The sequence below is a fragment of the Bison bison genome, unplaced genomic scaffold, assembly GCF_000754665.1.
Source record: "Bison bison bison isolate TAMUID 2011002044 unplaced genomic scaffold, Bison_UMD1.0 scf7180017864320, whole genome shotgun sequence".
NCBI lineage: Eukaryota > Metazoa > Chordata > Mammalia > Artiodactyla > Bovidae > Bison > Bison bison.
In genome coordinates, this window is record NW_011494892.1 from 389,214 (window position 1) to 412,999 (window position 23,786).

Here is a 23,786-nt window from a genome sequence, read left to right on the forward strand (position 1 = left end):
TCTTAGACGCCCACCACACTTGACGGCTTTCTGAGAGCGCAGTGCGAAATCCGGGTCAGGAGCGCGTGCGTGTGTGCGTGCATTCGGCGGAAATCCCGCCTCTCGGCGTCTTCGGTTGGCCCTGACCGCAGAGGGGTGAGCTTAAGGAAGAAGACGAGCAGGATAGAAGAAAATTGGAGAATCGGGAGGAGGGGCGAGGAGGTTCCTCTTTCCCATTGGCTGGGCCCGCGGCGACGCCTCAATGCAATTGGCTGAGCATCGTGGGCCTTAGCCCCGCGTCGACCCGCCCCTCCGGCCGCAAGAGACGCCGGGATCGCGAGCACCGGCGGAGCCAGTGGCGGCTGGTCTGTGTTAGCACGAGCTGGAGCTAAGCGGCTGGGGGCCTGTGCCGTACGGTCTTCGTACTCCGGGTGGCGGGGGTGCGGCGAGGGCGGCCGGCCGCTGGGGCGGTGCGGGCCGGGGCCGGGCCAAGCCGGGCCACGGCGGGCGTTGGCACAGCCGCTGGGCCCGGGCCTGCGCTGACCGCCTTCGGCGCGCGTCTCAGGCTGTCTTTTCATTTCCAAGTGATTATTGTTTTGGATTTTTCTGCAGACGTGAATTTTGATTAATTTATTTCACGCACCAGTTGCTGCTCTGAGGTAAAGCGGATAATGCATGCTGGTGTCATTTGTCGTGGAGGCGTGGGGTTCCTGCAGTTTGTGTGTTAACCTTTTGGATTTAAGGGAAGGAAATGACATTGTGATTTGGTCTCTGTGACCGTCCATTCTCAAGGTCTCGCCCATGTAGTATAGACGCGGGCGAACCCTGTCTGTGAGTCTCTTACCTGGACTCGAAGTAGGCTTTTTCCTCCCTCCCTCTGTCTTTCTCCCTCCTCCTCTGACTCCCCTCTCCCTAGTGCTCCCCTTCTCCATTTCTGTTCTTTTTGCTGCATTAAACCTTGCGGGAGGGACTTTGTAAAATTCTGAAGAGGTTTAGGTCTTCAATATTGCAGGTTTTAAAAAAATTTTTAGTGGGGTGTAATTGATTTACGGTGGTGTTTGTGTTCGTTTCAGGTCTACACAAAGTGAATCAGTTAGGCATATACACATGTGCAGTCTATTTTTAGATTCTTTTCACATACAGGCCATTACAGTTGAGTAGAGTTCCCTGTGCTTTACATTAGGTCCTTATTAATTGTCTATTTTATGTGTACTACTCAATCCCAATCTCCCAATTTATCACCCCTGCCCCCCATAAGTTTATTTTCAATACCTATAACTCTATTTCGGTTCTGTAGATAAGTTCATTTGTAGCTTTAAGATTACACATATAAGCAATATATGATATTTGTCTTCCTCTGACTTCACTCAGTATCAGAATCTCTAGGTCCATCTATGTTGCTGCAAATGGCATTGTTTTGTTCTTTTTATGGCTGAGTAATATTCCTTGCTTGCAGGTTTCACGACTGGGAGGAAATCAGGGGAAAGATGCCTTCTGATTCTTTTTGTTTGGCTGCTCAGGCTCGACTTGACTCCAAATGGTTGAAAACAGATATACAGGTGGGGTTTTGACAGCCTTTTTTCTCTTGTCTTCCTACCTACAGAGTTATATTTCTGGTTAACGCTTTCCAAGGTTATATAAGGGCATGCAGATCTGATCTTGTCATATTAGAGAAGCAGGTTTATTTTCTGTAACTCAAAATGTACTTGTTATTGTTTTCATAGAGTGTATCTACATTTTAATTACAGTTATTTATAAATGCAAGAAACGAGATAAAAGTTATGCAAACATTTTTTTCTTTTTTTTTTTTTCACAAGGTCTGTATCATTCTTAGCCATACCTTGGTGACAGATTAGTGATACTTTTTGAGATGTTCAGTTAATTATGTGGAGAAAAGTGACATACAGTAATTTATTGTGTCCTGCAGCAACTCAACTCATTTTTATGGCATTCTGTGTTTGTGTTGCTGGAGAGATGAATTCAGTTGAGCTGTTTGTTTTTATTTGTCACTGTTCTTAAGAGGAGTACTTAGATTTTTGTATCAAGAGCGTGTGAAAACAAAATGTTAACCATAGATTTTCTAATATTATTTTTTAAGGTAATTGCAAACTTGCTGAGAAATGATCAATAAACAGTAACAGTAATGTTTCTGTAGTCTATTTTTTATCCCATTAGTTTTGTTTGCAAATGGAAAAACTGCCTTTGTAACTTGCTATTGCCCTCAGAAATCGCTGAAATAATTTTGCAGTGTGTGTTCTTTCCCTCTTCCTTGAGGTTAACTATTTAAAGTATTTCTCAAGTAATCTTAACTTTGTTTAAATACAGTCTTCTGAACTGTATGATGCAAGTCATGTATTCTGTAAGCAGTTGATCTTAGACACTTGAAGTGAAGAATTATTACCCCTCTTTTTAAAAAATATTTATTTATTTATAATATTGATTATTTATTTGACTGCCCTAGGTCTTAGTTGTGGTATGTGGGACTTTTAGTTGCAGCATGTTAATTCTTTTGTTCCAACATGTGGGATCTAGTTCTCTGACCAGGGATCAAACTGGGGCCCCCTGCATTGGCAGTGCAGAGTCTTAGACACTGGACCCCCAAGGAGGTCCCTAAATTTTTTTTTAAGTATTGAGTATTAGTTGGTGGCAGAGCTAAATAAATGTTAAGAACTGTGTTGTGGATGATGAAATTGTTATTAATGGCATAATGTTAGATAAGAAAATCAAGAAGAATTGGGTTAAGAATTGGCATAGTAGTAACTTTTTTTCCCCAGCAGGATTGGGGGAGGTGAGAGATAGATAATTTTTTATTGATGACATCCAGACAAACTGACTTTAAGAATTATCTTTATATAAAATTTAATTGAAGTAAAGAACTTTACCTGATGAAGTTTCTATTTTGTTAGCAATCATAATCGAGTAACTGCTTAATATGAATTTTAGCATGTTGATCTAAAATGAGTTTAATGTTGAGTTGAGTGCCTATGATGAGTTAAAAAAAAATACCACTTATACCTTCAAGTGCTTACCATTTAACTTGTGATTTATTTAGTGTAATATAAAGTGTTTGGTGCTTCTTAGACATTTGAGTACTATACAAAAGTCTTCCAAACTTCTAGGAATAAGTGACAAGACTTAGGTTTTGGATTGTGAATCAGAGGCAAAATGTGGTATGGTTACTGAAGCTGTGAGAAAAATGTGAAAATAGTGTGAAAAAAGTGATTGCTGACCTTGGTTTTATACAGTTTTTCCAGTGTTGCTTACTAAGTGTGAGGAGTGAATCTTGTTTTACCCTAAGGAATTTGAAAAGACTGATGCTGGGAAAGATTGAGGGCAGGAGGAAAAGGGACGACAGAGGATGAGATGGTTGGGTGGCATCACTGACTTGATGGACGTAGGTTTGGGTAGACTCTGGGAGTTGGTGATGGTCAGGGAGGCCTGGCGTGCTGCGCAGTTCAGAGTTGGACACGACTGAGCGACTGAACTGAAGGAGTAACTTAGACGTAGTTTACTCTTTGGAATCCTTCCTGAAGACAAATGCTGTCTATTGCTGACAGGCCTATAAGATGCAGGCCTTATGCTGACAGGTTTTACCCTTATCTAGTTGGGGATGTCTCTTCCACCTGGAGTGAGAAGTGTCCCGTTCCTTAGGTAGGCTTTTGTATTGGGAACAGGATTGATACCAGGTTAATGAACAGTATGTGGGGTAGAAACGTGTTTCTTAGTCATAAGGTTTAGCAAATACATTTTCTATGGCTATTTTTATTTGAAATGCCCTTGAGGTTTTTAGTGATTTTTGAAAGGAAAAGTTTTTGGAGACTTAAAAATTTTAGTATGTATATATTATGGAGGATATAGACACTAATCCTAGACTTTCTGCATCAGAGATATTTAGATGCCTCAAGCCTTGCAACCAGTTGCCTCTAATGGAGTGCCCATTATATGGCAGGCACATATCTGGTTTTTACACATATAATGCTTCTTGTTTCTTCAGTTCTCTTTCCTGGTTGTTGTGTGGAGTTCCGTTATTTGTCATATTTTCCTTCACAATTCTCTTGAGGACGCAACAAAATAGAGAGCTCAGAAGTGTTTGTTACATTTGTTACATCAATCACTGCCATTACCATTTTTATATTTACAGTAAAATCCTGTCTTTTGTGATTGGTAGTTTTTTTGGTGAACCAAAAAGTCAATTAAGGGAAAGAACTGTAAAAATAGTACATAATCCCTTAAAAACATTTTATTTTTGAAAGATATGTGCACACTTATTTGCTAGTCTTGATGTAAGGTTAAAGGTATGTCTTGGAGCATGGGGTCAGGAATGGCATTATCCTGCTCTTTTTTGCATAAACTGTACTCAAATGAATCTCCTCCAGTTTCTATTTTTGGGTTCTTTGAGGTGAAACATGAAATTAGATATGTGTGAGGCAATTTTTAAAACTTTTTATTTTGAAATATTAATAGACTCACAGAAAGTTGCAAATGAAGTACAGAGGTCACTGTATACTCTTCTCCCAGACTCCCTCAGTGTTGCAGTCTTAGGTACAGTGTTAAAACCAGGAAACTGACATTGGTGTAATGTGTGCCTAGTTCTGTGCCATTTTATCGTATGTGTCTATTTATGTAACCATTAAAATTGAGATCCAGAAGTGTTCCATCATTACAAACATCTCCCTCCTGCTGTCCCTCTGTATTCACACTTCCTCTACCATCTCTGACCCCTGGAAAGCACTAATTTGTTCTCCATCTCCATAATTTTGTCATTTTGAGAATGTCATGTGGTATGTGACCTTGTGAAATTAGGTTTGTTCATTTGGTATAATGCTTTTGAGGCCCATCAAATTTGTTAAGTATATCAGTAATTCAACTCAGATTAAACTTTTCTTTTCTTCTAATCATCAATTTAAAATGATTCAGCATAAAAATTAGCTTTTAAAATTAAACTTGTCACTTTATGCTTGGAAATACTAGTAGATTAAAAAATGTAAACATGAACATCTTGGTAATTTCTAATCTCACGTTTTTCAGTTGACAGATGATATGTAGAAATAAAAGAATGTTGTAGGGACTTCCCTAGTGCTCTAGTTAAGACTGTGCTTCCAATGCAGAGGTCACAGGTTTGATCCCTGGTTGGGGAACTAAGATCCCACATGCCATATGGCTTGGCCAAATTAAAAAAAGAATGTTGTAAATACAAGGTATTTGCTTGATTGAAAGGTAACTTACTTGATTTTCATAATGACTTTTTGTATTTATTTTCATTCTGTAGAATTGGTAGCATTCCTCATTTTTTTATTCATGAGTTTGGGAGGCTGCAGTTCATCAGGTCGCAAAGAGTCGGACACGACTGAGCGACTTCACTTTGGTTATTTGTATCTTTTCTGTATTTTGGATTATTTTGTCAGATTTATATATTTAATTAGTCTTTTTCTTGTAGCTTTGGGTCTTGGAAAAGACTAATAATAATTATAAAGGAAAGAAAATGAGTTTATTATCAGACGTGACAACAGGCCTTATGTTGGAAGAAAGCTGAGTAACATATTTAAGGCACCCAAGAAAAGAAAATCAATGAGTAGGAGCTCAGAAAATATTGTTTCCATGAGTCCTTCCTGAGGAAGTGAATAGAGACTAAAGATGTTTAAATGACTGAATGACTGTAGATTAACATAAAGACTGGTGGTTGGTATCAGACCTATAGTTACGGATAGGACCCAGAGTAAATGAATTTTATAAAGGATGGAACATAGCATGTAACAGTTGTATGCTTAGACATAGTGGATTAGACTAGAACTGTTCTACAGTGTCTAGTTAATCCTGTGCATTGACGTTTTTACTTTAGATCCTCTATTTTTCATCTCTAGAGGTTCCATTCCAGTCCTGATTGCTATCTTCCATTTTACTTGTTATCATGTTCATATTTTTCTCTGTCAATATATGATACATCTCTGTAGTGGAGCTTTTAACATTCTTGTCTGCTAATTCCATCACCCCTATTGTTTCTGTGTTTATTTTGATTGATTTCATCATTTCTGTTGATTTATTGCTCTGGTTATAGGATATGTTGGCATGCTTGTTAATTTTTTTATTGAATGTCGCTAAGAGTCAGACATGACTGAGTGACTTCACTTTCACTTTTCACTTTCATACATTGGAGAAGGAAATGGCAGCCCACTCCAGTATTCTTGGCTGGAGAATCCCAGGGACAGAGGAGCCTGTTGGGCTGCTGTCTGTGGGGTCGCACAGAGTCAGACACGACTGAAGCAGCAGTTTGTAAATAAATATGTTATTCTGTGCTAGATTTTGTTTTATTCTCTTGAAGAGCTGTAGTTTTGTCTGACATGCTTGTAAGTTACTTGGAATCAATTTGGTCTTTTCAAAGATTGAGCCTAAAGTTTGTTTGGGCTGATCTAGCACAGCCTTTAACCTTGGGCTATTTATCTGCCTCATTAAGGCAGTGTCCTTCTTAGGACTCTGTCTGATGCTTGGTGTGTTGGGAGGTCTTTCTGTTCTGGTTGGTGGAAACAGGCTTTTCCTAGACTGTGAATATTGATTGGGGTTCTGCCTGCTCTTTTTTAGTGCTGCTTTGCCTATTCTTGGTAGTGTTCTCAACCTGTACCCAGATCAATACCCAGCTAGAGTCTCAAGGGGGCCCCTCTGTCCAGCTCCAGAGATTATTCTCTCTGCAGCCAACTTCCTCTCCTATATTCTTGTCATTTTGACCTGCTTACAGGCAATCTGCTCCTCCTTTCAGCAAGACTTCTGGGTTCTATTTGGGTTCCTCTTTCCTGTGCTACAGTCTGGAAGCTGCTTCTAGGCATTAAGCTTGGACTCTTACTTCATTATTGCCCTTCATGGGAATCACAGATCACACTGGATCTTTTGCCCAGTGTTGGAAAACGGTTGTTTGATATATTCGGTCTGGCTTTCTACTAGAGATGTAATTACTAAAGAAGTTAATTCTTCACAGGTGGGAGAACAGGCCTTCCCAATCTGATCTCATTTATTGACATTTTAATTTTAGATTTGTATTTTTTGTTTTAGAATTTCTACATTTTCGTATGACTGCATTTTATTGAGGTGTAATTAATTATATTTAGTAAAATGCATCTATTTAAAAGATTTACTTATTTTTTGACAAGTCTGGTTCCTGGTTGCTGTGCACATGCCTTCTCTAGTTGCAGCAAGCAGGGGCTGCTCTTGGTTGCAGTGCATGGGCTTCTCATTTTGGTGACTTCACTTGTTGCAGAGCACAGGCTCTAGTCACGCGGGCTCAGTGGTTGTGGCTCTCGGACTCCAGAGCACGGGCTCAGTAGTTGTGGCACATGGACTTAGTTGCTTCGTGGCACATGGGATCTTTCCTGAGCAGAGATCGAACTGATTGAACCCATGTCCCATGCATTGGCAGGTGGATTCTTAACCACTGGACCACCAGGAAAACCTTAAAATGCATCTGTTGTAATGTTGAGTTTGAAGTGTTTTGGCAGTTTGCTTAACTGCCACATTAGGGACTTTTCTGTAGTTTCTAGTTCTCTGTTGAGATTGTTAACATGATCTTTTAATTGCTTGGACGCATCAAACCTTGTGCAGCCTTTTTTGATTCCTCCACTGCATCTTCCTTTCCCTCTGGATTGATACCCCAGCATGCCTGTGGGCCACCCTTCTATTCCTGCTCTTAGATGTAATGTCACACAACAAGGCGTAGGTTGTGGCTTCCCAGCCACCTGCCATGGAGCTGTAGGTGACAAAGTCTGGAAAGTGGGGGAGAGCAGAAGCTCATTTTCCATGAGGTGAACATGCACCACTTGGTAAAGAGAGGTAAGGGAACTGGCTATTTTAATCTCCCTCTCCCCCCTTTTTTCCCCTCTTTGGATGGTTCTGTGGTTTCTTCTTGCACTTTGGTTAAGAGCCCCACTGCCTAGTGAAAGTGCCTGCAGCACATCTTGGAGTGGGGACTAGTGTAGTAAAACAGGAGTCAGCAAACTTTTCTCTAAAGGCCCAGATCGTGAATATTTCTATGGGCCATATGTTGTCTGTAACAACTGCTCACCTCTGCCGTCGTCATGTGAAAGTAGATACAGATAGTATGTGAAACAAGTGTGTGGTGTTAGGCCCAGAAACTTTATGGATACTGAAATTTGAATGTCATAATTTTCATGTGTCATGAAATATATTTTTCTTCTCTTGATTGTTTCAACCACTGAGACATGTAAAACCCCTCTTAGCTTGAGGGCTAAGAATCATAAAATCGGATTGTGGGCTAGATTTGGCCTCTTAGCTGGGCCTTAATTTGCTGACTTGTGTAGTAACTTGCTATGTCCCCTCACTGCCCTGGGCTGGTACCTTCCAGAGAAAGTGTCACTGCTTTAGTCCATTACTTAGGCTTTCCTTTTTAGGGAAAGGCTATGTCTCTGTTTCTGTTTTCTTGATCTACTCTTGATTTGTTTATGCTGACTTCCATTTTTATTTATTTATTTTTTTCCATTTTTTTAGTTATGTAGTCTTATCTTCAGAGAAGGCCATGGCACCCCACTCCAGTACTCTTGCCTGGTAAACCCCGTGGATGGAGGAGCCTGGTAGGCTGCAGTCCATGGGGTTGCTAAGAGTCGGGTGTGACTGAGCGACTTTACTTTCACTTTTCACTTTCATGCATTGGAGAAGGAAATGGCAACCCACTCCAGTGTTCTTGCCTGGAGAATCCCAGGGACGGCAGAGCCTGGTGGGCTGCTGTCTATGGGGTTGCACAGGGTCAAACACGACTGAAGTGACTTAGCAACAGCAGCAGCAGCAGTAGCAGTAGTCTTATCTTATTATTATTTTTGAGTTCTAGGTATTGTATGTGAAAAATTGTTGTGGTCATTTGAGGCCCTGGATAATGATCTCTTCTCCAGAGTGAATCTGTCAAGCTAGTAACACTAGTGACTCCAGGTTACTGCAGAGCAATATGGAGCTGTGATGATTCAGAGCTGGGCTCCTGTCAGTCTGCTTGCATTTTACCTGTGCTTCTGTGTATGTGGCCCTTGGAGGTTCTGTTCAAGGTATGGCGTGTTTACCAGGCTTCTCCCCTGTGAGGACCAGGGCTCCGTCCTTTCTCAGCAGCTCCACTGAGGTCTGCTTGGTCTCAGCTCTACTTGCAGAGTTGGCATGTGCCTCAGGAGGCAGTCTTCAGCGCCTTGGGCTGTTCTCTCTTGGGTCTTAGGTTTCTTCTTCCTTGCTGCTTGGATATCTTCAAACTGATGTACTTTATGTTTTCTTGTGACTTTCCCAGAATTTCTTTCTTTCTAGAATTTGTCATTCTTAAATTTGTTTGGAATTGATAGGTTATCCTGTGTTCAACAGGTGTTTAGAAGGTATTTTTCTGCACAGCTAAGAAAAAAGCTAGATATCTTTATAGTCATCTGCAAATATTTGAACAGATCACATTTCAAAAATATTTTAAAGATAGAAAAAATAAATATCTAAACTATAAGTTAATGCCATTTCATTGGGCACATTCTATTTTGAATTATATTGCATAATTACACAGTTCTGAGTGATCATGTTAATAGATACCTTAAAAGACCTCTTGCCCGATTCTGTTTGGTTTTCAAATATTGTGGCCCCTTCAGTGGCTCCCCCAGGCCTCCTTACTGCACCTGTTGGTTCATGTTGATGAGAAGAAAACAAGCTGGAGAGTTTGGCTTCTTTCCCCAAACTGATGACCTTGGTGATCTTGGTGACCTTGGTCAGGTAATTGAACTGCTAAGTTTTAGTTACTGTCTTTCAAAATTGGCCCTGTTACTACCCCCTGCCTTGTTGGCTTCTTTTCAGGATGAAAATGCCTTTACCTGTTATGTCATTTTAGAGGTATGAGGTAAGAATATAAGAGCAAATTGGTAAAGGATCCTCAGAATGAATAATACTAATTAGAGATATCTGGATTCTGTATGAAAAAAGTTAAAATTTAAGAACTGTATTGTTAGCCATTGGGAATGTTTTTGTAAATTAGCTACTAATAAGGTCAGGATTTTTTAAAAATTTATTTTTGGTTGTGCTGGATCTTCACTGCTCTCGGGCTTCTCTCCAGTTGTGGCAGGTGGGGTTTACTCTCTGGTTGGGGTGTTTGGGCATCTCGTGGTGGTGGCTTCTGTTTTGGAGCACGGGCTGTCGATGCACTCGGTAGTTGCTGCTTCTGGGCTCTAGAGCACGAGCTCAGTAGTTGCGGTGCATGGGCTTAGTTGCTCCGCATGATGTAGGGTCTTCCTGGATCAGGAATTAAACCCATGTCTCCCACGTAGGGATTCTTTACCACGGAGCCAACAGGGAAGCCCCAAAACAAGCTATTTGTAGACTGTTGTACAAATACTCTTAAACTGACAAATTTAAGTGAATTGTATTGCTTGTGCATGCTCTTTTTCCAGTGCCATGATTGTTTCCCAGTTTCTTTCTCCTTGGGATCCTGTGCTTTCCTCCAGTGCCTTGGAATGCTCTCCCAGGGACTTTATCTCTGCCTTTCACAGTCCAACTCTTTCAAGGCTTCCTCCAGGGAAGCTTGCTTTGTTACCTTAGCAATGTTCCCTCCTTCCTTGAATCCTTTCAGATGCCTGAATCATTGTAGTTTGCGTGGTGGTTACTTGAGTTCATGTCCCCGGCTCCTAGGAGGCTTTTACAGTGGGTATCCCTCCAGACACCCAGTTTCTACCTTCCACACAGCTTCTGCCCTACCCCCATCCTTCCCAACACTACTAAAGTGATGAGAGAAAGAAAGGACGATAGTGATGATTCTTGTCTTCATGTAAATGGGGCTTCCTCGGCCTGTTCTTTAATAATTGTATCATCCCCAGCCACCCTGGGGTAATCCTAGTGGGCCGTCAGGGCTGAGGACCCTCCGTCCTTGGGTGTGGGCATCTTCTCCAGGTCTGCAGCCCATTTGCTGATGCCTTCCAGGTTTGAATCTCTAGCCCTGAACCCTCTGCTAAGATCGGAATTTGTGTTTGCAGTGTATGTGTATTGTGTGTATGTGTATGTGTGTGCACGGGGAGAGGATCTCCATGTTTATGTTCAGTCGTTGGTGCAAGTATCAGTGGTTAAAACTGAGCGAATTCTGTCATTTTGTCTGTTCTCTACCTTGTTTTTCACATCTGATCTGTCCCATTTGATCTGAAATGTCTTAAATACTCTTTTTTGTCTTGACTTAAGCTCTCATCCTGTTTTCTCTGTGTTTGGTTTCTTCCTCTGTCCTGGTCCACTGCTCTGACACTGAGTTACGACCGGATGTGTGGTCATTTATTTCCTGGAGCCCCCAAAGGTGGCAGGTAACTGCTCAAGTGCAGCACACGTGGGGCTGTTTAGTCTGGTCATTGTTTGATTCCCAGCCTTTGTGGCCACGTGGGCCTGGACTGAGCCCAGGGAGAGGTCTTAGGTCCCTCCTCTTATCCAGGTCAGCAGGTGAGCCAGACCTTTCCATCATGTGTTAAAACAGCAGGGGTCCTGAATGTTTGTGGCTCACTTTTTAGGAAGTATTTACTTCCCCCTCTGCTAGTTGATACTTTTGCCAGCAGTCGTGTATTTTGGTCTTAAGCATGTTTATGGCAGTTGTCTCATTCAGTGATGTGAACAAATATGAGTGCTGAGAGAAAGTTGTTGCTTCTATGAGAACTAAGTCGGTTGTCAATTTGGTTTTCTATTGCTGTGTAACAAGTCACTGACCAGAAAATGTTCAGTTAAAACAACTCAGTGTACTCTCTGCTTCTTTTCTCTGTGGGTCAGGAGTCTGACCATGGCTTAGCTGGGTCTTCTGCTTTAGGACTCACAGGCTGCAGTCAGGGTGCTGACCAGTTTGCATTCTCATCTAGGGTTTTATTGGTGTCCTTGTTGGCAGGATTCAGTTTGTGGGACTGTGGGACTGAGTTGTGGCCTCCTAGGAGACACCCCTCTCCATAGGCAGCTCATGGCAGTGGCTGTGGAGAGCGTCTCTTCTGGAGGGTCCCATTCTCTTAAGGGCTTTTACCTCACATGACCCTAGGATAATTTTCCTTTTGATTGACTAGATATTAGCTGATGTGAGACCTTAATTGTATATGGGAAATTCCTTCACCTTTGCCACAGAAAGAAACAAAACCTAGTCCAGTTGTGATGTCCTCTCCTGTGTTCGGAGGTCCTGCCTAAACTCAGAGAGAGGATTACCCAGGGTGTGTATGTGCCAGGGGGTAAGAATCTTTAGGGCATCTTAGATTTGCCTACTACACATTGCTTGGGTAAAACTGAGATGCTGAAAAAATTACTTGTGCAGGTTAGGAAAGAGAGAATTGATAAGGATTGGGGGAGATGTCTTGTAGAAGAATTGTGTACTAAGATTGTTCACAAAGTGCCCTTCAGTTCTTGGTGAGTCTGGAAATAGTGAGTGCTTCATGAGAGTGGTGTATGCGGGACTGATGGCAAGGAACAAGCTAGTGGACTTGTAAGCCAAGAAAAGGCCCTGGCCTTCCATTGAAAGGTGGGCAAACAGATGTGTTTGTTTTAGTGTAAAGTGTATTGTCTGTCTGAGAAGAGGGTTTCTACTGTACCTGCAGCTTTCAGAATGAATGCTTTCTGTGGGTGTTCACTGTGCCCCGACCCTTGGTCAATGACTGCTTGCTCTGGGAAACCTTTTCTGACTCCCAAATGTGGACAGCCAAGAGCACTTTTTGTGAGAATGTTATTTTGTCTTTGAACATCAGTATGGACTCATGTTTTTATTTACTATTTTAGTCTAATATAGTTGTTATATATTTTGCTGTTCAAAATTACTCTCAGTTTGGCCTGTGGAGGAGTTCCTGTCAGGCTTTGAGCAGCTTTTTTGGTGCAAACCTAAGTATTCCTGGCTCACTATCAAAGTTATATTTGGATTAACCTCCAGGTTATTCAAGGGTGAAGTGTAGTTTTCTTAATAAACAGGTTAACTTGCATGTAAGGTAAACTCAAAATCTTGCTTTCATTCACCTCTCCTGCCTTCTACCCATGTTCCCCTTCCTATAAGTGATCACATTATTTGTGACTGGCTTATCTTTCCAGAGCATGTGCCCACATGTGTCTTTTATCTTGTATCTTAAGTAAAACTTAGTATGTAAAATATTGTGCATGGTACCTTGTTCACTTAACTGTGTACCTTGGGACAGTTTTCATTACATGCTGAATGACTGAATAATAAGTGAGATTTTTTTTTTCACATTATTCTTTAAAAATTGCATTGTGAGTATGATCACTCTGAATTTATTTTTTTTGTCATTACCAGCTTGCATTCACAAGAGATGGACTCTGTGGTCTGTGGAATGAAATGGTTAAAGATGGAGAAATTGTATATACTGGGACAGAACTATCACAAAATGGAGAGCTTCCTCCTAGAAAAGGTAAGGGCCTTTAACTAATATTTTTCATTTTTTGAAGACCTTTATAAATTGAATTCTATAGAAATTTTAGAATGTGCTGTATGGACAGGAGTGTGGCTGAGTATAACTCTGAAGTTTTGCTTTCACTTTGGAAATGCCTAAATGATAATTAATATTAGGCGCTTCCTGAATTTTGTTGTTCTACTCAAATTGAAGGCCTTTTAATTGCAGAGCCACCTGCTGTGGTGTCCTTCCTCTGATGTCTCATTTGCAGCTTCTGGGAACTCCACTTATTGTTTTTTCCTCTAAGTTTTGAAATATACCTTGCTTTGGCTAACTATAAATTGTGGTTTTTATGAGGTTGAGTGGAAATAGTATTCTGAAATTTTCCAACATGACTACCCTGTGCGTGTGTGTGCGTGTGTGTGTGTGTGTGCGCACGCGCGTTCAGTCGTGTCTGACTCTGCAGCTCCATGGGCTGTAGCCTGGGATTCTCCTCTGTCCATGGGATTTTCTAGGTGAGAAGACTGGAATGGGTTACCATTGTTTCCTCCAGGGGGTCTTCCTGACCCAGGGATTTGAAGCCTGTCTTTTGCGTTTCATGCATTGCCAGGCAGTCTTCTCCACTGCACTACCTGGGAAACCCCTGTGACTATCCTGTGGGAGTGTATAAAACACTTTTTGGAAGCCTTTGGCCTGTGGACTTTTATTGTATTTGTCTGTGCAGGGAAGTATCAGTGAACACTCTTGTTGGGGATAGGATTATGAAAACGCAGTGAAGTCAGTTGTTCTTGACTTTGGCTGTGAATCAGAATCACTGTTTAGACTTTAAAAAGAAATGGATGCCTATACCCACCCCAAACCTGTAGAATCTGAACAACCCTACTTGAGACCCACTGCTGAAGTTTATTAGTCCTCCTATTTGAAAATCATCAGGATGGATAAAGTTATTTTAGAAAGTAGTGGGACTTCCCCGGCTGTCCGGTGGATAGGACTTCACCTTCTGATGCAGGGGGTGGGGGTTCAGTCCCTGGTTGGAGAGCTACATGCCTGCAGCCAAAAACCAAAGCATAAAAGGGAAGCAATATTGTAACAAATTAAAGAAAGGCTTTAAAAATGGTCCACATTAAAAAAAGAAAAAAGAAAGTAACTTTTCGTAGAATGAATTAGAATAGTGTCCACTTGAAAATACATTGGAAAAACAATATATCTTTTCAGTTACAGTGTCTAGCAGAGTGAGCTCATTTTTTTTTCCTGATATTTTATTGTGAAAACTTCCATGCACCCACAACAACGGACAGGTCTGTACAGTGAGCAGGTGCACACTCATCCCCCGGATCATACTAATCTATCCTCTGTCCACTGGTGCGTCTTACCTGACTTCCTTAGACACTTCATGCATATTATTAACAAGATTGACTTCAGTGTAGCTTTTTGTCTTTAGGGCAGAACTTACCCATAATAAAATATATGTTTTGAGTTTCCTGTTCCATAAGTTTCAACAGACATAATTGGTGTAACCAACCACTTATTGGTACTCCTACTTTGAAGGTTCTCACGTGCCCCTTACTGGCTCCGTCCTGCCCTCTCTACTCATAGGCAACCACTGATCTGATCTTTTTCTGTTGTGGATTGGTTTTGCCTGTTCTACACTTTCATGTAAATAGTATCATGTAATCACGTTACATGTTTGTTTCAGTTTGTAATGATTTATTAGTTTTAGTAGTTCATTCTGTATACTTTTGAAGTTTTTGTGCCTTTTCGTCCTGTCCTTCCAGTATTAATGCATTAAAACATACTTTTTAAAACGTTTTTTGTGAAATATTAGTTCTAAAAGATATTCTGAGAAAAACTAATTACATGGAAAAATTCAAAGTCTATTTCTTATTCATTGCATTTGATGACTAATAGTGGTTAGATTAAAAAATATGTGGTTAGAAAGCAAAGTGTAGGGCCTCCCTGATGGATCAGTGGTAAAGAATCCTTCTGCCAATGCAGGAGACACGGGTTTGATCCCATGTCCGAGAAGATCCCATATGCCACAGAGCAACTAAGCCTGTGCACCAGAACTAGAGCCTGGGAGCTGCAGCTACTGAAGCCTTCATGCCCTAGAGCCTAGGCTCCACAACAAGAGAAGCCGCTGAGATGAGAAGCCTGCACACTGAAACTGGAGAGTAGTGCCCACTCTCCGCATCCAGAGAAAGCCTGAGGACAGCAACAAGGACCCAGAAGGGCCAAAAGTAAATAAATTTAAAACAATAAAAGAAAGCAAAGTGTAATTGTTCTTTATGTAGGTCCCAAATTAATATTTTTTCTTGACATTCAGTAAAAGTTATTGTTTTTAATAAGACATGATATATGCTTTTTGTTATGAAAAAATACTTTTTTTAATAGATAGATTTATACACCTAATTTCATTTTTAAGGCCATGGTCTTTTTTTTGGGGGGGGGTGGCTGCATTATATAGCAGCTTGTGGGACCTCAGTTCTCCAACCAGGTTTCAAACCAAGGCCCCTGGCAGGGAAACTGCAGAGTCTTAACCACTGGACTTTCAGGGAATTCCCAAGAGCGTGTACATTATTTTGTTGTTGTTCAGTCAGTAAGACCCGTCTGATGACTCTTTGCAACCCCATGGATTGCAGCATGTCAGGTTTCCCTGCCCTTCATCTATCTCCCAGAGTTTGCTCTGATTCACGTCTATTGAGTTAGTTAACCTGTCTTAACCATCTCATCTTCTGCTGCCCTCTTCCTGTTGAATTCAGTCTTTCCCAGCATCAGGGTCTTTTCCAGTGAGTTGGCTCTTTGCATCAGGTGGCCAAAGTTTTGAAGCTTAAGCATCAATCCTTCCAATGAGTATTCAGGATTGATATCCTAGGCAATGGCACCCCACTCCAATACTCTTGCCTGGAAAATCCCATGGATGGAGGAGCCTGGTAGGCTGTAGTCCATGGGGTCGCTAAGAGTCGGACACGACTGAGTGACTTCCCTTTCACTTTTCACTTTTATTCATTTATTGGAGAAGGAAATGGCAACTCACTCCAGTGTTCTTGCCTGGAGAATCCCAAGGACAGGGGAGCCTGGTGGGCTTCCGTCTCTGGGGTCGCACAGAGTCGGACACGACTGAAGCGACTTAGCAGCAGCAGCAGCAGCAGGATTGACTGGTTGGATCTCCTTGCAGTCCAAGGGACTCTCCAGAGCCTTCTCTAGAACCACAATTCGAAAGCATCCATTCTTTGGCACTCAGCCTTTTTAATGGGCCAACTCTCACATCCATACATGACTACTGGAAAAACCATAGCTTTGACTTTACAGAGCTTAAGTGATATCTCTGCTTTTTAATATGCTGTCTAGGTTTGACATTGCTTTCCTTCTAGGGAACAAACATCTTTGAATTTCATGGCTGCAGTCACCATCCATAGTAATTTTGGAGCCCAGGAAAATAAAATTTGTCACTGCTTCTACCCTTTCCCCTTCTGTTGGTTATGAAGTTACAGGACTGGATGCTATGATCTTAGTTTTTTGAATGTTGAGTTTCAAGCTAGCTTTTTCACTCTGTTCTTTCACCTTCATCAAGAGGCTCTTCAGTTCCTCTTCACTTTCTGCTGTTAGAGTGATATCATTCGGACAGCTGAGATTGTAGATATTTCTCCCAGCAATCTTAATTCCATTCTGTGATTCATCCAGCCCAGCATTTTGCTTAATGTACTCTGCATAAAAGTTAAATAAACAGGGTGACAGTATATAGCCTTGTTTTACTCCTTTCCCAATTTTAAACCAGTTCCTTGTCCAATTCTGTTTCTTTTTCACCCATGTACAGGTTTCTCAGGATCCAGGTAAGGTGGTCTGATATTCCCCCTTTGTGGATCATAACCTTTTCGTGGTGAAGGGACTTGCATGCCTCAGTGAAGCTGTAAGCCATGTGGTTCAGGGCCACATGAGACAGGCAGGTCATAATGAAGAATTCTGACAAAATGTGGTCCACTCAAGCAGGGGAATGGCTAACCACTCCAGTATTTTTGCCGCAAGAACCCCATGAACAGTATGAAAAAGCAAAAAGATATGACACTGGAAGATGAGCCCCTAGGTTGGAAGGTGTCCAGTATGCTACTGGGCAAGAGCAGAAGGCAATTAGTAGTAGCTCTAGAAAGAATGAAGCATTTGGGCCAAAGCTGAAATGACTTTCATTTCAACTATGGATGTATCTGGTGGTGAAAGTAAAGTCTGGTGCTGTAAAGAACAATATTGCATTGTAACCTGGAATGTTAGATCTGTGAATCTGGGTAACTTGGAGGTGCTTAAGCAGGAGATGGCAAGAATGAACATTGATATCTTAGCAATCAGTGAGCTAAAACGAATGGGAATGGGTGAATTTAATTCAGATGATTATTATATCTACTACTGTGGGCAAGAATCCTTTAGAACAAAGGGAGTAGCCCTCATAGTCAACAAAAGAGTCCAAATGCAGTATTTCGATTCAGTCTCAAAAATGACAGAATGATCTTGGTTTATTTTCCAAGGCAAACCATTCAACATCACAGTAAACGGAAGTCTATGTCCCAGCCTCCTTGATGCCAGAGAAGCTGAAGTCGACTGGTACTTTGAAGACCTACAAGACCTTCTATAACTAACATCAAAAAAAGATTCCTTCTTTTGTCCTTTTCACATAGAAGATTGGAATTCAAAAGCAGGAAGTCAAGGGATACCCAGAATAACAGTCAGGTTTGGCCTTGGAATATAAAATGAATCAGAGCAAACACTAACACACTGGTCATAGTAAACACCCTTTTTTCAGTGACACAAGAGATGACTCTACACATGGACGTCACTAGAGGTCAATACCGAAATCAGATTGATTATGTCCTTTGTAGGCAAAGATGGAGAATTTCTGTACAGTCCACAGAAAAAAGACCTGGAGCTGACTGTGGCTCAGATCATGAGCTCCCTATTGCAAATTCAGGCTTAAATTGAAGAACGTAGGGAAAACCACTAGGCCAGTCTGTTAATGACCCAAATTAAATCTCTTATGATTATACAGTGGAGGTGACAAATTGATTCAAGGAATTAGATCTGGTAGACAGAGTGCCTGAAGAATGATGGCCAGAAGTTCGTAATATTGTACAGGAGGAAGTAATCAAAACCATCCCAAAGAAAAATAGACAAAGGCAAAATGGTGGTTTGAGGAGGCTGAGAAAGGAAGAGATATACCGAACTGAATGCTTAGTTCCAGAGAATAGCAGTGAGAGATAAGAAAGCTTTCTTTAACGAACAATGCCAAAAAGTAAAGGAAAACAATAGAATGGGAAAGACTAGAGATCTCTTCAAAAAAATTGGAGATACCACGGGAACATTTCATGCAGAAATGGGCAACAAAAAAGGACAGAAATAGCAAGAACTTAACAGAAGCAGAAGAGATTAAGAAGAGGTGACAGGAATACACAGAGGAACTATACAGGAAAGGTCTTAGTGACCTGGATAACCATGATGGTGTGATCACGTGTCTAGAACCATACATCCTGGACTGAAGTCAAGTGGGCCTTAGGAAGCATAACTACAAACAAACCTAGTGGAGGTGATGGAATTTGAGTTGAGCTGTTTAAAATTCTAAAAGGTGATGCTGTCAAATTGCTGCACTCAGTATGTTAGCAAATTTGGAAAACTCAGCAGTGGCCCCAGGACTGGAAAAGGTCTATTTTCATTCTAATCCTAAAGAAGGATAATGCCAAAGAATGTTCAGACTGTCGTACAGTTGTGCTCATTTCACATCTAGTAAGGGTGTGCTCAAAATCCTTCAGGCTCTGCTTCAGCAGTATGTGAATCTAGAACTTCCAGATAGATGTACAAGCTGAATTTAGAAAAGGCAGAGGAACCAGAGATCAAATTGCCATAATTCATTGAATCATAGAGAAAGCAAGGGAATTCCAAAAAAACATTTGCTTCATTGACTGTGCAGACTCTTTGACTGTCTGGATCACAAGAAACTGGAAAATTCTCAAAGAGATAGAAATACCAGACCACCTCACCTCTCCTCAGAAAACTGTGTGCATTGTATGTAACTGTAGTGTGGCTGATTCTGAGGAAAACACAGATCAGAGCAGAAGCCTTAGAGGCGCCGTTTCCTTTCCTCTGCTTCCTGGGGATGACCGTTTTCTCCTGCACACACGGCGATTCAGGATGGGTTCTTACTCTGGCTTAGCTTGTTTTCTTCATTCATTTCTGGACATAGTGGCTTTTAATAATTGGAGCTTACCTTGGAATAAACCTTCTTTTCTTCCTTTTAGAACTTTTTGATCCTACTGATGAAAGAGTGCTTCCATCTAGGTAGTAAGCTTTGTGTTTCCTTTTTGGGGCCTGCCCTACAAAAGACAGGCTAGATTATAATCTTACACTTTTTTTTCAAGTGACTGTTTCTTACAACCCTGTTTAGAGTTACAGTATTTATTATTTTGAGGGAAAATAGAGGAGGGAATAGGATGTAAAGAAGGGAGAGTTAAGAGGCTAATAACAGATACACTAAACTTGATTTTTAAATTTTTGTCAGGGGCTGACCTTTGTGTGAAGAACTGTTTCATATATTGTAAACCTTCTCAGTCTGTGCAGATAGTAGAAATATACTAGCCAGTTGTTTGCGTAGTCAGGCCTCTTAAAAAATTTTATTGCTATTTCTGTTACATTACTAATGTCATTTATGGACATCAGTACTAACTTTTTATAGTTTTTATATAGTTCTTATGGAGTTTATTTTGGCTTTTTCTGACTTTGTATTGTGCATTGTTTTTAAGGTTTTCTTTTCTCTTGGTCTAGTCAGTGCCTTTTTTTTTTTTTTTTTTAGTCAGTGCTCTTTAGTTACATGTGTTTCAATTTTAAGCGTCCAGAGATGAGTTTTTAATTTTTTTTTTTTAAAGAACGTGACAACTTTTCTCCTGGTTTTATAGTTTCTCTGTGGAGGATATAAAATATTGGATGTGGCTTTTCTTCCCAAATAATTCATGATTATTTGGGCAGAAAATGTATTTGCATACAGAAGTGTTTAATAGGATCATAAAAACCCCATGATGTTACCCACAACCAGGGCTGGTGGAGTTCAGGAGTGGCCTGATTCCTGCGGTTTGTCAAGGAGACCTGGCCTGGGCCCAAGGGTGGCGGTGCAGCTGGGATCCTCCAGGTGGAGGACTGTGAAGAGCAGTGGTATGTATGGTGGACAGGGAGCAGCAGATAGGTGTGGGCCAGCCTGGAGGGACATGGACTGCTTGAGTGCTCAGCCGCATCTAAATCTAGGAGAATGCAGCTGCTGATGCAGTGGACACATTCTGGGGGGGCACATTTATAAACTCAAGGCTAGATGCTATTGCACAAAGGGCTGTGAGTGTTAGGAAGAGTAGTCAGGACTCAGTCCTTCTAGCAGTGAGAACTCAGTTGAATCCTGATTCTGTAGCCCAAGGGTTCTCAAACTCTAGTTCATTAGGATCACCTGGAGTCTTGGTCAGATACTGGCCTGACCAGTGTCTGGCCCCACCCTTAGAATTTATGATTTCTTGGATTTGGGTAGGACTTGGGAATTTGCATTTCTGACATGGTTCCAAGTTCTGCTGATGATGTTTTCTTTTCAAAGTGTGTTGTGTCTGTACAGCCAAAGTCTACTACCTTGAGAGTTTCAGAGACAGGAAGAGAGCTGATCCTGGGAAGATGGCATCAAACAGCTTTCAGAGGAAGTTGATCTGGGCTCGAGAGAGGATGGCTGTGCTATAATCACAGAGAGATTATAGGGTGGTAGTAAAGGGTTCACACCTTTCTTTATTGATCAACTTTGTCAATTCTGACACATTTTTTGTAGGTTTTGTTAACTAAGGCAGATAAAGTTTACCTCAGATCTTCTGTTACTTAATGTGTCTGCCAACTTATCTCTTACCATCTTGTTTCATGTTTTTGCATAACTAGACATTTTTCTTTAAGACAGAAATTACTATCTTTCTTCCTTGATAGTAATCTTTAGCATCTTGCTTATATATTTATGTTTCTCTGCCAGCATTCTTTCTTGTTTAATCTCAGCCATTCATGTGGTTGAGATTATGACTTTGGTCTGAATTAAGTAGCCTCTAATTCAGATAGTGGGCTTCCCTGGTGGCTCATTGGTAAGGAATCTTCCTGTCAGTGCAGGAGACACAGGTTTGATCCCTGGGTCAGGAGGATCCTCTGGAGAAGGAAATGGCAACCCACTTCAGTATTCTTGCCTGGAGAATCCCATGGACAGAGAAGCCTGGTGGGCTGTAGTACATGGGATCACAAAACAGTCGGACATGACTTAGCGACTAAACAACAACAAATTCAGAGTGTGGTTCTACACTAATTCTGTGATTCTCCAGCACCAACTGAATGTCTGATAATTCAGTCCAGTTCTGACACTTAACTACTGGAGTTCGGTCCTCACAAGTGAAGGGCTCAGTTCTCCAAGGCTGCCTCCACTTCAGATGCCAGACTCAGCTGGAATTCCCAGGTTACTCTCACATTTGCCTGACTGACTACAAATTTAGAGGTTTCCATAACCCTCTCAGGTTCAATAATTGCCTAGAAAAACTCACAAAATTCAGGAAAACACTTTGTTGGTTTATTATAAAGAAGACAGCTCAAAACAGCCAAGTGGAAGAGACGCAGAGGCAAGGTGTGGGGAAGGGGCTCAGAGCCTCCATGCCTTTTCTTGGCCCTCCAACCTCCCAGCACATCTGTGTATTCACCAACCTGAAATATCCCCCAGTTTTTGTGCTCAAGAGATTTTATTTAATCTCCAACCTCTCTCTCTCTAGAGGTCAGGAGATGGTCCTGATAGTTTTCCCCTCTAATCACTATTGGGTCTTTCTGGTGACCAGCTCACATCATGGAGCTAGCTATCTAGAGGCCCCATCCTGAGTCAGTTCCTTAGCATAAGCTCAGGTATAGTGGAAAGGAGCTTGTTGTGAATATCAAAAGACACTCCTGAGTAAATTGCAAGGGTTTTAGAAGCTCTGTACCAGGAATCTAGACCAAAGACCAAATAAATATTTTTATTATACCACAGATTAAAAAGTATGATATTGGTGTTAAACATTTTAGCAGAACTCTGGAGTCCACATTATGAGTCCCATTTAATATGTTTAATAAGCAAAAAGAATGTGCTAATGATTAAGAAGTGTAAAGTTGATTTTGCATCTTGGCATACAGTAGCATGAAGAGGCAAAGGCATGTGTACATTTATTTGTTAACTTGAGCGTGGTGACTGATGATCTAGTAGTCTCTCTTAGCATTTGTACAGGATTTCACAAATTCAGTAAGTCAGTTCAGTCGTGTCCAACTCTTTGCGACCCTATGGACTGCAGTATGCCAGGCTTCCGTGTCCATCCCCAACTCCTGGAGCTTGCTCAAACTCATGTCCATAGAGTTGGTGTTGCCACCCAACCATCTCTGTTGTCCTCTTCTCCTCCCGTCTTCAATCTTTCCCAGCATCAGAGTCTTTTCCAATAAGTCTTCACATCAGGTGGCCAAAGTACTAGAGTTTCAGCTTCAGCATCAGTCCTTCCTATGAATATTCAGGACTGATTTCCTTTAGGATGGACTGGTTGGATTTCCTTGCAGTCCAAGGGACTCTCAAGAATCTTTTCCAACACCACAGTTCAAAAGCATCAATTCTTTGGTGCTCAGCTTTCTTTATAGTCCCAACTCTCACATCCATATGTGATTACCAGAGAAAAGATAGCTTTGACTATGCAGACATTTGTCAGCAATGTAATCACAAACTGCTTTTTAATATGCTGTCTAGGTTTATCATAGCTTTTCTTCCAAAGAGCAAGTGTCTTTTAATTTCATGGGTGCAGTCAACATATGCAGAAATTTTGGAGCCCAAGAAAATAGTCTGTCACTGTTTCCATTTTTCCCCTGTCTATTTGCCATGAAGTGATTTAACTTGATACCATGATCTTTGTTTTTTGAATGTTGAGTTTTAAGCCAGCTTTTTCACTCTCCTCTTTCACTTTCATCAAGAGGCTGTTTAGTTCCTCTTTGCTTTCTGTCATAAGGGTGTTGTCATCTGCGTATCTGAGGTTATTGATATTTCTCCTGGCAGTCTTAATTCCAGCTTGTGCTTCATCCAGCCCAGCATTTTGCTTGATGTACTCTGCATAGAAGTTAAACAAGCAGGGTGAAAATATACAGCCTTGACATACTCCTTTCCTGATTTGGAACCAGTCTTTTGTTCCATGTCCAGTTTTAACTGTTGCTTCTTGACCTGCAAACATGTTTTGCAGGAGGCAGGTAAGGTGGTCTGGTATTCCCATCTCTTGAAGAATTTTCCAGTTTGTTGCGATCCACACAGTCAGAGGCTTTGCTGTAATCATTGAAGCCGAAGTAGATGTTTTTCTGGAATTTTCTTGCTTTTTCTATCATCCAGCAGATGATGGCAGTTTGATCTCTGGTTCCTCTGCCTTTTCTGAATCCAAC

At 41.2% G+C, this 23,786-nt stretch overlaps 1 protein-coding gene across 5 annotated transcripts in view; it reads left to right on the top strand.

Annotated features, from left to right (window-relative positions):
* The first annotated feature begins 290 nt into the window (after positions 1-290).
* LOC104997998 (E3 ubiquitin-protein ligase HERC2) overlaps positions 291-23,786 on the top strand; it is a 236,357-nt gene continuing 212,861 nt past the window's right edge. For 2 of the 5 annotated variants that reach the window (XM_010852982.1, XM_010852987.1), the window contains exons 1-3: positions 302-638; positions 1,436-1,538; positions 13,229-13,343. In XM_010852982.1, coding sequence (XP_010851284.1) covers positions 1,467-1,538; positions 13,229-13,343 — 187 coding nt within the window. In that variant the 5' untranslated portion in view covers positions 302-638; positions 1,436-1,466. Of the gene's footprint in view, positions 639-1,435; positions 1,539-13,228; positions 13,344-23,786 lie in introns of all 5 variants that reach the window. The other 3 variants (XM_010852983.1, XM_010852984.1, XM_010852986.1) reach the window with 3 other exon arrangements.